The sequence below is a fragment of the Leopardus geoffroyi genome, chromosome B1, assembly GCF_018350155.1.
Source record: "Leopardus geoffroyi isolate Oge1 chromosome B1, O.geoffroyi_Oge1_pat1.0, whole genome shotgun sequence".
In the NCBI taxonomy this organism is placed as follows: Eukaryota; Metazoa; Chordata; class Mammalia; order Carnivora; family Felidae; genus Leopardus; species Leopardus geoffroyi.
This window is the reverse complement of record NC_059327.1, coordinates 42288345-42300734: the sequence shown is the minus strand read 5'-3', so window position 1 is coordinate 42300734 and position 12390 is coordinate 42288345. Positions and strand designations below refer to the sequence as shown.

Sequence of the window (12390 nt, the reverse complement as noted above, 5' to 3'; positions counted from 1 at the left end):
CATCATTTCTAAAAGAGGTATATTTCCTGGGAAGTTATTTTAATAAGTTCATTAAATATTAAAACAATTATAGAATTTTAATGCAGCAATATAATACATTTCTTATGTTAAAAGCATAACAAAACAAAAAAAAGTTTGGTAATGCTCAGTGTTCCTAGAATCATAAATAAGCTGGCACTCCCATTATGTATCACATACTAAAATTACAATTATGAATTCATGTTATTTTTCTGTGAGAAAATCAAAAAGTAGTTTTCAACTTTTCCACATGCAGAATCTTTAATCAAGCCAATACACTTTTATAAATTTGTCCTAATAAGAAGAAAACATCCAAAAATACATGTATTTGGGTGACTGTTTCAGATTTGTTAATACTGAAAAATTAAAAACAATTAGTAATATCTATTAATAGAATACTGGAATACCATACAAGATAGATTTATTTATTTATTTATTTATTTATTTATTCAATTTTATTTATTCCAGTTTGAAACCATAGTTTATTTTTAATGTAGCTCAAAATCTAAAAACTGTATATTTTAAAACAGAAAAAAACCTCCTTTAGTTGTCCTTCTTATAGCATTGTTAGCACAAAAAAAATAAAACACTTCTGGTTTACAAATGATACTGAGTCTTTATGAAAATGAAGGTACTTTATATTTATGGAAATTAAAAGCACAGGACATATTTTTAGAAGACCAAATTTACTTTGACCCATTTATAGTAATATTTGCAGTGTTAGAATGTACTTAAGTAATATATAATTAGGTCAATAAAATAAGGAATCCAAAAGAAACTGGTCTTCTTGAATTATTCACAGCACACATTAGAAACCTTGAGAGAGAACACACATTAGCAACAACGAGAAAACACCAGCAAGCTCAAACGCAAGTTTGTATGCCGAGTATTTGTAAAAGGTTTAATAAGTATACAGCTTTTCTCGCTTATATAACAGATGCATTTCTATCTGCTTGTGTACAGCGAAGGTGAGAACCTGAATCAACTTACTTATGATTTCAGAAATGTGCTACTTCAGAAATGTATTCCATGAAATTTTCTTCACTGCTCCTACCACTGATTCTTCAAAAAATCAAAGGACACAAGTTCTTATCCCTTGAAACTGTTTTTAAAAACCAGTGCTTTAAATTGAAAGATAGGTAGAAACCTAGCATTCCTGGTACAGCACCTGGACTTAATCTTAATTAAAGTAAGAGTTAAAATGTACAACAGAAAATCTATCATTTATTTATCCTTGGAGGAGAGGGATGGAGAAAAAGGAGGCGGGGCATTTAAGAGCTGAGTAGGAGTAACAATAACTCATGATACCATCAACTCCATGATGAAGAACCATGGATCTCATCAATTTTGTAATTCATATTGGATCAAGAACTTTAGTTAACCTCTATGTATATTAATGAATTCAAACCTCATGCTCTCCAAAATATGAAGATGAATAATGTAAGATAAACTTGAACTGCAACAGGTATTTCCTAAGTAGAGGACCAAACACCAAAGGGAATCCCTCCTTCCAACATTTTTTGATATGGTAAGATTTCACTGAAGTGGAAATGCTAACACTTAAATGTGAAATCTCTTGGCCAAGTAAGAAATTACAGCTCTTATGGGTATTACCTTATGTAATCACTATATGTGTTACATATTAAATTAAACCCAGAATTATATGCTTACACAGTTATGCTGGAAATGATAATAATAGATGGTACCAGTGAAAAAAAGGACTATCTTTAACCCCAAAAGAGTAAGGGGGTGAGGAAGTGAAAACAAATAGCACACAGAGAGATGGACATTTTCTGACCAGAAAAGGTCATTCTAAACACAGAAATATAAAAAGAAAAGTATTTCCTTATTTCCCCAGAGTGGAAATAATGTGAAACATTTATTTTATGTATCAGACAAGAACACAGCTTACAGTTCTATACCTCTCCAAACTTACAGTTTCCAAACTGGGCTGGGTCTTATAAATTATTTTAATATAGGGTAATATACATAAAATAATACATAATAACATGTTGTATTGTTTGTCTTTGTATTTTTATGTTTAATTTCCTGTTCCTTCTCCCCCCCATAATTAATTTAACACCAACCCCTTTTTTCAAGTCATAGAACCTGATTTTTCACTACCATTTGGTGAGAAATTAAATTCATAAAAAGCAAATTCCCTCAAATTCCAGAGTTTCTCCTTCTATCACTCCAAAACCAGATGCTCCATTTGGGCTCCTACTCCCCTTCTCCCCTTCCTTTGTGACATTTTGCCTGCAATTACTCCTATCTGTCCCTTATCTTCAATCTCTTCCTTTTGCCATATGAGACTAAAGTGCTCAACGTTCTCATTTGAAAATTGAGATAGCTGTCAGACCCAAAATGCCTGCGTGCTAATGCCCTTGACTCTCCTAACAACAGTAATTTACGCTTTTGGTCTCTATGTTCTCACTTCCTCAACGCACTAAAATTTGAACCCTGCTTCCATGACCCTGACCTAATTCTCTATGTCATATATACAGGAGACTGATATACATGAGTGCCTTCTTAATTTTTTTCAATGGGGACAATATTCCTTTAACTTTCTTATTTATGTATTTATTTGTTTATTAATCTATCTATGTACTGTATCTATCTATCTATCTATCTATCTATCTAAATCCAAGTTAGTTAGCATATAGTAAAATAATGATTTCAGGAGTAGATTCCAGTGATTTATCCCCTATGTATAACACCCAATGCCCATTCAACAAGTGTCTCTTACTTAAGTCTCCTTCCATTTATCCCATCTGTCCACCCACAACCCCTCCAGCAACCCTCAATTTGTTCCCTGTATTTAAGAGTGTCTTATGTTTTGCCCCCTTCCTTGTTTTTACATTATTTTTGCTTCCCTTCCCTTATGTTCATCTGTTTTATGTCTTAAATTCCTCATATGACTGAAGTCATATAATATTTGTCTTTCTCTGACTAATTTGGCTTAGCATAATACCCTCTAGTTCCATCCATGTAGTTGCAAATGGCAAGATTTCATTCTTTTTGATTGCCTAGTCAATCCATTATATATATAAATATATATATAATATATATATATAATGGTATATACAGTATAATGGTATATATATATATGTATATATATATATATATATATACATATATATATATATATATATATATACCAATTCTTCTTTATCTATTCATCCATTGATTGACATTTGGGCTCTTTCCATACTTTGGGCTTTGGGCTTTGACATTTGGGCTTTTTCCATACTTTGGCTTTGGGCTTTGACATTTGGGCTCTTTCCATACTTTGGTTTAGCATAATACCCTCTAGTTCCATCCATGTAGTTGCAAATGGCAAGATTTCATTCTTTTTGATTGCCTAGTCAATCCTATATATATATATAGGTATATATATACCATTGGTATATATATATGGTATATATACCATTATATATATATATATATATATATATATATATAATGGTATGTATGTATACCATATGTATACCATATACCATATATATATATACCAATGGTGTGTATATATATATATATATATATATATATATATAATGGTATATATGGTACCATTATATATATATAATAGTATATGGTGTGTGTATATATATATATATATATAATGGTTTGTATGGTATAATGGTGTGTATATATATATATATATATACACACACAAACATATATATATATATAAAATGGTATATATATATACATATATATATATATATATATATACATATGTATATATATACCAATTTTTCTTTATTCATCCATTGATTGACATTTGGGCTCTTTCCATACTTTGGGTATTGTTGATAATGCTTCTACAAACATCGGGGTGCATGTGCCCCTTTGAAACAGCGCACTTCTATACTTTGGATAAATACCTGGTAGTACAATTTCTGGGTCATAGGGTAGTTCTATTTTTAATTTTTTGAGGAACCTCTGTACTGTTTTCCAGAGTAACTGCACCAGTTTGCATTCCTACCAACAGTGCAGAAGAATTCCTCCTTCTCCACATCTTGCCAACACCTGTTGTTGCCTGAGTTGTTAATTTTAGCCAGTCTGACTGGTATGAGGTGGTATCTCATTGTGGCTTTAATTTTGTATTTCCCTGATGATGAGTGATGTTGAGCATTTTTTCATGTGTCGGTTTGCCATCTAGATGTCTTCTTTGGAGAAGTGTCTTTTCATGCCTTTTGCCCATTTCTTCACAGGTTTCTTTGTTTGTTTTGGACCTGGACTCTTGTTTTTTGGGAGCTTTTTTATTATTAAAGTTTTTATTTTGCTTTTGTTTCCTTTGCTTCCAGTGACGTGATGAGTAAGAAGTTTCTGTGGCCAAGGTGAAAGAGGTTTTTGCATGCTTTCTCCTAGAGGATTTTGATGGCTTCTTGTCTTACATTTAGGTCTTTCATCCATTTTGAACTTATTTTTGTGTATGGTGTAAGAAAGTGGTCCAGGTTCATTTTTCTGCATGTCACAGTGCAGTTTTCCCAGCACCATTTTCTAAAGAGACTGTCTTTATTCCATTGGATATTCTTTCGTGCTTTGTCAAAGATTCATTGGTCATACATTTGTGGGTCCATTTCTGGGTTCTCTGTTCTGTTCCAAGGATCTGAATGTCTGTTTTTGTGCCAGTACCATACTGTCTTGATGATTCCAGCTTTATAATACATCTTGAAGTCCAGGATTGTGATGCCTCCAGCTTTGGTTTTCTTTGTCAGGATTGTTTTGGCTATTTGGGGTCTTTTGTGGTTCCATACAAATTTTAAGATTGTTTATTCTAACTCTGTGAAGAATGCTGGGGTTATTTTGATAAGGATTGCACTGAATATGTAGATTGCTTTGAGTAGTATTGACATTTGAACAATATTTGTTCTTCCAATCCCGGAGCATGGAATATTTTTCCACTTTTTTGTCTTTTTCAATTTCTTTCATAAGCTTTCTATAGTTTTCAGTGTATAGATTTTTCACCTCTTTGGTTAGATTTATTCCTAGGTATTGTATGGTTTTTGGTGCAATTGTAAATGGGATTGATTCCTTGATTTCTCTTTCTGTTGCTTCATTATTGATGTATAGGAATGCAACTGATTTCTGTGCATTGATCTTATATCCTGCGACTTTGCTGAATTTATGAATCACTTCTAGCAGTTTTTTGGTGGAATCTTTTGAGTTTTCCGTATAAAGTATCGTGTCATCTGCAAAGAGTGAAAGTTTGACCTCCTCCTGGCTGATTTGGATGCCTTTTATTCCTTTTGTTGTCTGATTGCTGAGGCTAAGATTTCCAATACTATATTGAATAACAGTGGCAAGAGTGGACATCCTTGTCTTGTTCCTGACCTTAGGAGAAAAGCTGTCAGTTTTTCCCCATTGAGGATGATATTATTGTTGGGTCTTTTGTATATGGCTTTTATGATCTTGAAGTATGATCCTTCTATTCCAACTTTCTTGAGGATTTTTATCAAGAAAGGATGCTGTATTTTGTCAAATGCTTTCTGTGCATCTATTGAGAGGATCATGTGGTTCTCATCCTTTCTTTTATTGATGTGATGTATCACATTGATTGTTTTGCGGATATTAAACCAGCCCTGCATGCCAGGTATAAATCCCACTTGGTTGTGCTGAACAATTCTTTTAATGTATTGTTGGATCCAGTTGGCTAATATCTTGTTGAGGTTTTTTGCATCCATGTTCATCAGGGAAATTGATATGTAGTTCTCTGTTTTAATGGGGTCTTTGTCTAGTTTTGGAATCCAGGTAATGCTGGCTTCATAGAATGAGTTTGGAAATTTTCCTTCCATTTCTATTTTTTGGAAAAGCTTCAAAAGAATGGATGTTAACTCTGCTTTAAATGTTTGGTAGAATTCCCCTGGACTCTTGTTTTTTGGGAAGTTTTTTATTGTTAATTAGATTTTTTACTGATTATGGGTCTATTCAAATTTTCTATTTCTTCTTGTTTTAGTTTTGGTAGTTTACATGTTTCTAGGTATTTGTCCATTTCTTCCAGATTGCCCAATTTATTGGCATATAATTGCTCATAATATTTTCTTATTATTGCTTGTATTTCTGCTGTGTTGGTTGTGATCTCTCCTCTTTCATTCTTGATTTTATTTATTTGGGTCCTTTCCTTTTTTCTTTTTGATCAAACTGGCTAGGGGTTTATCAATTTTAATTCTTTCAAAGAACCAGCTACTGTTTTTTTGTGTTTTTTGTGTTTTTTGGTTTTTTTGTTTGTTTGTTTTGGTTTCAATAGCATTGATTTTTTCTCTAATCTTTATTATTTCCTATCTTCTGCTGGTTTAGGGTTTTATTTGCTGTTCTTTTTCCAGATCTTTAAGTGTAAGGTTAGGTTGTGTATTTGAGACCTTTCTTTTTTCTGTAAGAAGGCCTGTATTGCTATATACTTCCCTCTTATGACTGTCTTGGCTGCATCCCAGAGATTTTGGGCTGTGGTGTTATCATTTTCATTGGCTTCCATGCACTTTTTAATTTCCTCTTTAACCCATTCATTCATTCTTCAGTAAAATGTTCTTTAGTTTCCAAGTACTTGTTATCTTTCCAAATTTTTTTCTTGTGGTTGATTTCAAGTTTCATAGCATTGTGGTCTGAAAATATGCATGGTATTATCTCTATCTTTTTGTTCTTGTTGAGGGACGATTTGTGTCCGCGTGTGTGATCTATTCTGGAGAATGTTCCATGTGCACTCAAGAAGAATGTGTATTCTGCTGCTTTAGGATGAAATATTATGAATATATCCATTAAGTCCATCTGGTCCAGGGTGTCATTAAAAGGAATTGTTTCCTTTTTGATTTTCTGTTTAGATGGCCTGTCCATTGTTGTAAGTGGGGTGTTGAAGTCCCCTACTATTAAGGTATTATTATCAATGAGTTTCTGTGTTCATGATTAATTGATTTATTTATTTGGGTACCTCCACGTTTGGAGCATAAGTGTTTGCAATTGTTAAATCTTCTTGGTGGATAGACACATTATGATATAATGCCCTTCTTCATCTCGTTACAGTCTTTATTTTAAAGTCTAGATTGTTTTGGGGTGCCTGGGTGGCTCAGTTGGTGAGGCAACTGACTTTGGCTCAGGTCATGATCTCGTGATTTGTGAGTTTGAGCCCTGCCTTGGCCTTTGTGTTGACAGCTCAGAGCCTGGAACTTGCTTCTGATTCTGTGTCTCCCTCTCTTGCTCTGTCCCTCCCCTGTTCATGCGCTCTCTCTCTCTCTCAAGAATAAATAAAACATTAAAAAAAAAAAGTAAAGCCTAGATTGTCTGATATAAGTATGACTGCTTTGGCTTCCTTTTAGTGACTATTAGTGTGATAGATGGTTCTCCATCCCCTTACTTTCAATCTGAAGGTATTTTAAGGTGTAAAATGGATCTCTTGTAAACAGCATATAAATGGATCCTCTTTTCTTATCCATTCTGTTACTCTATGTCTTTTCATTAGAACGTTTAGTCCATTGATATTTGGAGTGAGTACTGAAAGATATGAATTTGTTGCCATCATTTTGTCTGTAGAGTTGGAGTTTCTGGTGGTATTTTTTTTTTCAACGTTTATTTATTTTTGGGACAGAGAGAGACAGAGCATGAACGGGGGAGGGGCAGAGAGAGAGGGAGACACAGAATCGGAAACAGGCTCCAGGCTCTGAGCCATCAGCCCAGAGCCTGACGCGGGGCTCGAACTCACAGACCGTGAGATCGTGACCTGGCTGAAGTTGGACGCTTAACCGACTGCGCCACCAAGGCGCCCCTCTGGTGGTATTCTCTGTTCCTTTCTAGTCTTCGTTGTTTTTGGACTTTTTTGATTTTTTTTTTCATCTTTTTTTTTCCTTAGAGAGTGCCCCTTAAAATTTCTAGCAGGGTGGGTTTAGTGATCACGAACTCCTTTAATTTTTGTTTGCCTGGAAATCCTTTTATCTCTTCTTATATTTTGAATGACAGCCTTGCTGGATAAAGAATTCTTGGATGCATATTTTTCTGATTCAGCACATTGAAATATCCTGCCACTCCTTTCTGACCAAGTTTCTGTGGACAGGTCTGATGCAAACCTGATCTGTCTTCCTTTGTAGGTTAAGGACTTTTTTCCCTTGCTGCTTTCATGATTCTTTCTTTGCCTGAGTATTTTGTGAATTTAACCATGATATGCCTTGTTGATGGTTGGTCTTTGTTGAATTTAACGGGAGTTATCTGTGCTTCCTGGATTTTGATGTCTGTGTCTTTCCCCAGGTTAGGAAAGTTTTCTGCTAGGATTTGCTCACATAAACCTTCTACCCCCTTTTCTCTCTCTTCATCTTCTGGGACCCCTATGATTCTCATGTTATTCCTTTTTAATGAGTCACTGAGTTCTCTAATTCTTGTATAGTTCTCTTTTGCCTTAATCTCCCTCTTTTTTTCTGCTTCATTATTCTACATAAGTTTGTCCTCTATATCACTGGTTCACTGCTCTGCTTCATCCATCCTTGCCACCGTGGCATCCATTCAAGATTAAATCTCAGTTATAACATTTTTAATTTCATCCTTACCAGATTTTATGTTTATTATCTCCACAGAAAGGGATTCTATGCATTTTCCAGCCCCAGCTAGTATTATTATCATGATTCTAAATTCTGGTTCAGACATCTTGCTTGTATCTGTGTTGATTAAGTCCCTGGCTGTCATTTCTTCCTGTTCTTTCTTTTGGGGTGAATTCCTTCGCTTCATCCTTTTGAAGGAAGAAAAGTAATTAATAAAATTAAAAACATTAAAATTAAAAAATGAAAACAACACAAAAAAATCAAATAAAGGATGCTATATCCTGTGTTTTGGTCTGGTTGTTGAAAGAAACTTTGTACAATAGAGAAAAAAAGGGAAAATAGAGAAAAGAAAAAAGAAAACATTTGAAAATTAAAAAAATGAACACAATAAAATAGAATAAAATGAAATGATGAAAGTAAAATAGAATTTAAAAAATTTACAAAAAATATAGTAGAAGATATTAAAGCAAATCTTTTTTATAAAACTGGAAAATAAAATATTTTTTTTCTCTTTCTGTATTCACGAATAAAAGAAAAAAAAATAAATAAATGGGTCAGTGAACAGAATGAAATACGATGGAAATTACCTCTAATTTCCCCTGGAAGTCAAACTATGAAGCACTTTACAGTCCGCAAACTAAACTGGCAGAGAGACCTGTGGTGTTCCTCAAGAGTGTGGTTGGCCCAGTTGGGCAGGTTTTGCTGTAACAGCTCCATTCTCCACTAGATAGTGCTACTTAGTTTACTGGGGTTGATGGTTGTGGTGTGTGTAGGCATGTAAGAGTGTGTGCAGCAGGGGAGAAAATGGTGTCACCCAGCTACCCAGTCCCTAGTTTCAGACTCTGTGCTCTCCCCATAGGACAATCAAGCACCCCTACTTTTCTCTGTCTTCAGTCCACTCCTTGCTTCTACACTGTCCACAACCAAACCATCAGCCTTCCAGGCAGCACCTCCTTCCCAAATTTTATCTCAGATGGGGCTGTGTTTCCAAATCCCTCACTTCTGAAGGCCCTGTAGCTTTTACCCTCTCAGACCCTCTGGAGGAGGGTCTTGCAGAGCAATGGAACATTCATGTGACCATGATGCTGTATATGCCCAGAGACTGCGGCTGGGTGCCAGCCTGCCCCAGAAAATGTTGGCACAATTGTGTAGCAGTAGCATTTCAGGGATTATGGTAAATCACAACACACATCTGGCATCAGGCTTCACCCTTAACATCCTTATTCCAACACCAGTGAATGTGGTTGTTCTCTGGGTCCACTAGGACCTTTGCCTGTGGTGAAGCTGTACAGTCTCTACCAAATGTCATCCCAAAATTAGAACCATCTCTTCCCATGTGACCCGAGGACCCCTCAGACCTCACTTTCTGCTCCTGGGGATTAGCCCTCCCCAGCAGAGCTCCTCCAGGTATTGAGCTGCAGAGTTTCAGACTCTGTTCTCTCCCTGTTTATAGAGTCTTAATGGAATTTAAACTCTCTCATTTCTCCTTTCTCCCTTTTCTGTTCAGTCCTTTGTGGCTATTTCCTCTTTCTCTCCAGTTGCTTTAGGGAGGGGTGCTTTTACTGTACTCTCCCCCCATGTCCATCCTCTCTCTGCAAGCAAAAACAGCTCTCTACCACGTGAGACTTGTCGCTCCCTAAGTTCATCTCTCCATGCTGCGTACCTGTCAGGGTTTTTGGTTTAAGTTGAGCAGATTGTTGTGTTAATCCTCAAATCAAGTTTTCTAGGTGTGTAAGATGGTTTGGTGTTAATCTAGCTGCATTTCAGGGACTAGAGAGGCAAAAAAAACTTTCATGCTGCTCTGCCATCTTGGCCCCTCTCAGAAAGTATTTTTCTTTTACTTTCTAATGATACATTTGACCTTCTGATGATTCCTTTTTTATCTGAAATCTGACGTCTTGAATCCTGTAGGGTGATTCCCTTCTGACTCATTGAACCTCTTGTTGATCTGTATTACTGGATTCAGTTCCTCTGCCTGCCTTGTCAAAATTCGCGTGTGCTGATCTCAGTCTTTTCATTTCACTTTGCAACTTCTCCCAAATAACTTTACACACTTTTGTGGTTTGAAGTAATGTGAAGTTTTTACTGCAATTATGCTTCCTAACTATGTATTTCTAATAATTTTTTCCTGAACTTCAAGCTGTAAATGCACCTGCCCAATATGTGGCCATATCTTGACATTCCACAGACATTTTAGGCTGTATATATCAAAAAATAAATTCACTATTTTTGGGCCCTCTCCTTGACATTCCCTTTGCATTTTTGTTTCAGTTTGTGTTCCCTTCAATTCATTCAGTTACCTATTTCATAAACATGTCAATCATCCTTATGACCTCTTCCTTCTTAACCCAGAAACACAACGTTCAGTTGTACAGTTTATACACTGAAAATGTAGGCCCAGACCTGACCATAGGGATGGATTCAGGAGTTGGCAAATATTTTTCTGTAAAAAATATTCAGGATATATAGTAAATACTTTGTATATAGTAAATACTTTGTATTTATATTTACTGTATTTGTATATAGTAAATACTTTGTATATAGTAAATACTTTGAGTTTTGCATAGCATATGGTTTTTCTGTTGCAACTACCCGATTCTGCTGCTGTAATGTGAAAGCGCCATAGACAACATGTAAACACATGAATGTGGCTGTATTCCAATGAAAATTTACTTACAGTAACAGGTACAGTGTGCCATTTCCTGGGATGGAGCTAGGATTGCTGAAATTCAGCCTATGTTCTACTTGGCTAAACCATGGGTCCAACAAAGGCAATGTTATTGGACTAGAAGTCATCATGCCTTTAGCCTCCATCTCTAAATTTGATCATCTCATCATTTTATTTTTACTTTACAAATATTTCTTGAATACATGCCTTTTCTTTTCTAAATTCGTTGCCATTAACTAAATTTAGTCCTCAGCTAGTATTTCAAAGCCTTCCTAGTCTGAATTTCAAATCTTATAAACAAATCTTATAAACAAAATTCAAATCAAACCATGCCACCCACAACATGAAAAGAAAGTTCTTATGTACTTTATTGAAAGCACATTTGATATGATTTTCTAGTCTCATCTGCTATCACCTTTTCTGTTGAGCTTTATATTCCAGTAACACTGAATCATCTGTAGTTCCAAGAAGGAGTTATCTCTATTTATCCACTATCTCTTCTTTTTTACTGCCTTCCCATTTTCAAATTGTCACATACCAAAGTCACTTTCAGACTCTAATACTAGCCCCAATTCTCATATTTCTACAAATACTTCCCTTTAATATCCTACAACCACTGACAGAATTAACTCCCTCTTCTTTGCAATTTATTAAGCTTATACACATATCAGTAACTGAACATATTACACTGCATATACACAGATATATCTGACTACACTTTTTTCTGCCTTAGTAGACCATATGCTCCTTAAGCCCAAGGGTTGTATTTCAGTCATCTGTGAGTGTACAGTGCTTAGCATAAGTCTCAGCATGGCGTGAATTCTCAATATTTGTTCAACTGAACTGACCTGAATTCTACTTTAAGACTGAAATTTGAAAGAAGCTACTGCCCTGATGCTGCTTCCCAAAGAGGTCAGAAATACTGAGATGTTTATATTTTGAATGCAGAAAGAACTTCCAGATCATTATAGACCTTGGATGGAAATTGCTAACAAACTCCCTCACTTGATTGAGAGTCACCAGCTTCAAGCTCAAGTGGACAAGGTATATCTTTTTTTCATTATTCTCCTTAAGTTCTTCTCACCTTCCTATTTTCATCCCCGTGCCACTTTTTTTTCTCAGCACTGTGAAAGTGGGTCAAGGACCTAGGGACACCAAATGTTGCCACTGAGATTACCAAAA

At 35.3% G+C, this 12390-nt stretch overlaps 1 protein-coding gene across 1 annotated transcript in view; it reads left to right on the top strand.

Moving 5' to 3' along the window:
• Positions 1 to 12390, top strand: part of IDO2 (indoleamine 2,3-dioxygenase 2) — a 71645-nt gene that overhangs the window by 14746 nt on the left and 44509 nt on the right. Inside the window, exon 2 of the mRNA XM_045459702.1 lies at positions 12157 to 12252. Coding sequence (XP_045315658.1) covers positions 12157 to 12252 — 96 coding nt within the window. The remainder of the gene's footprint in view (positions 1 to 12156; positions 12253 to 12390) is intronic.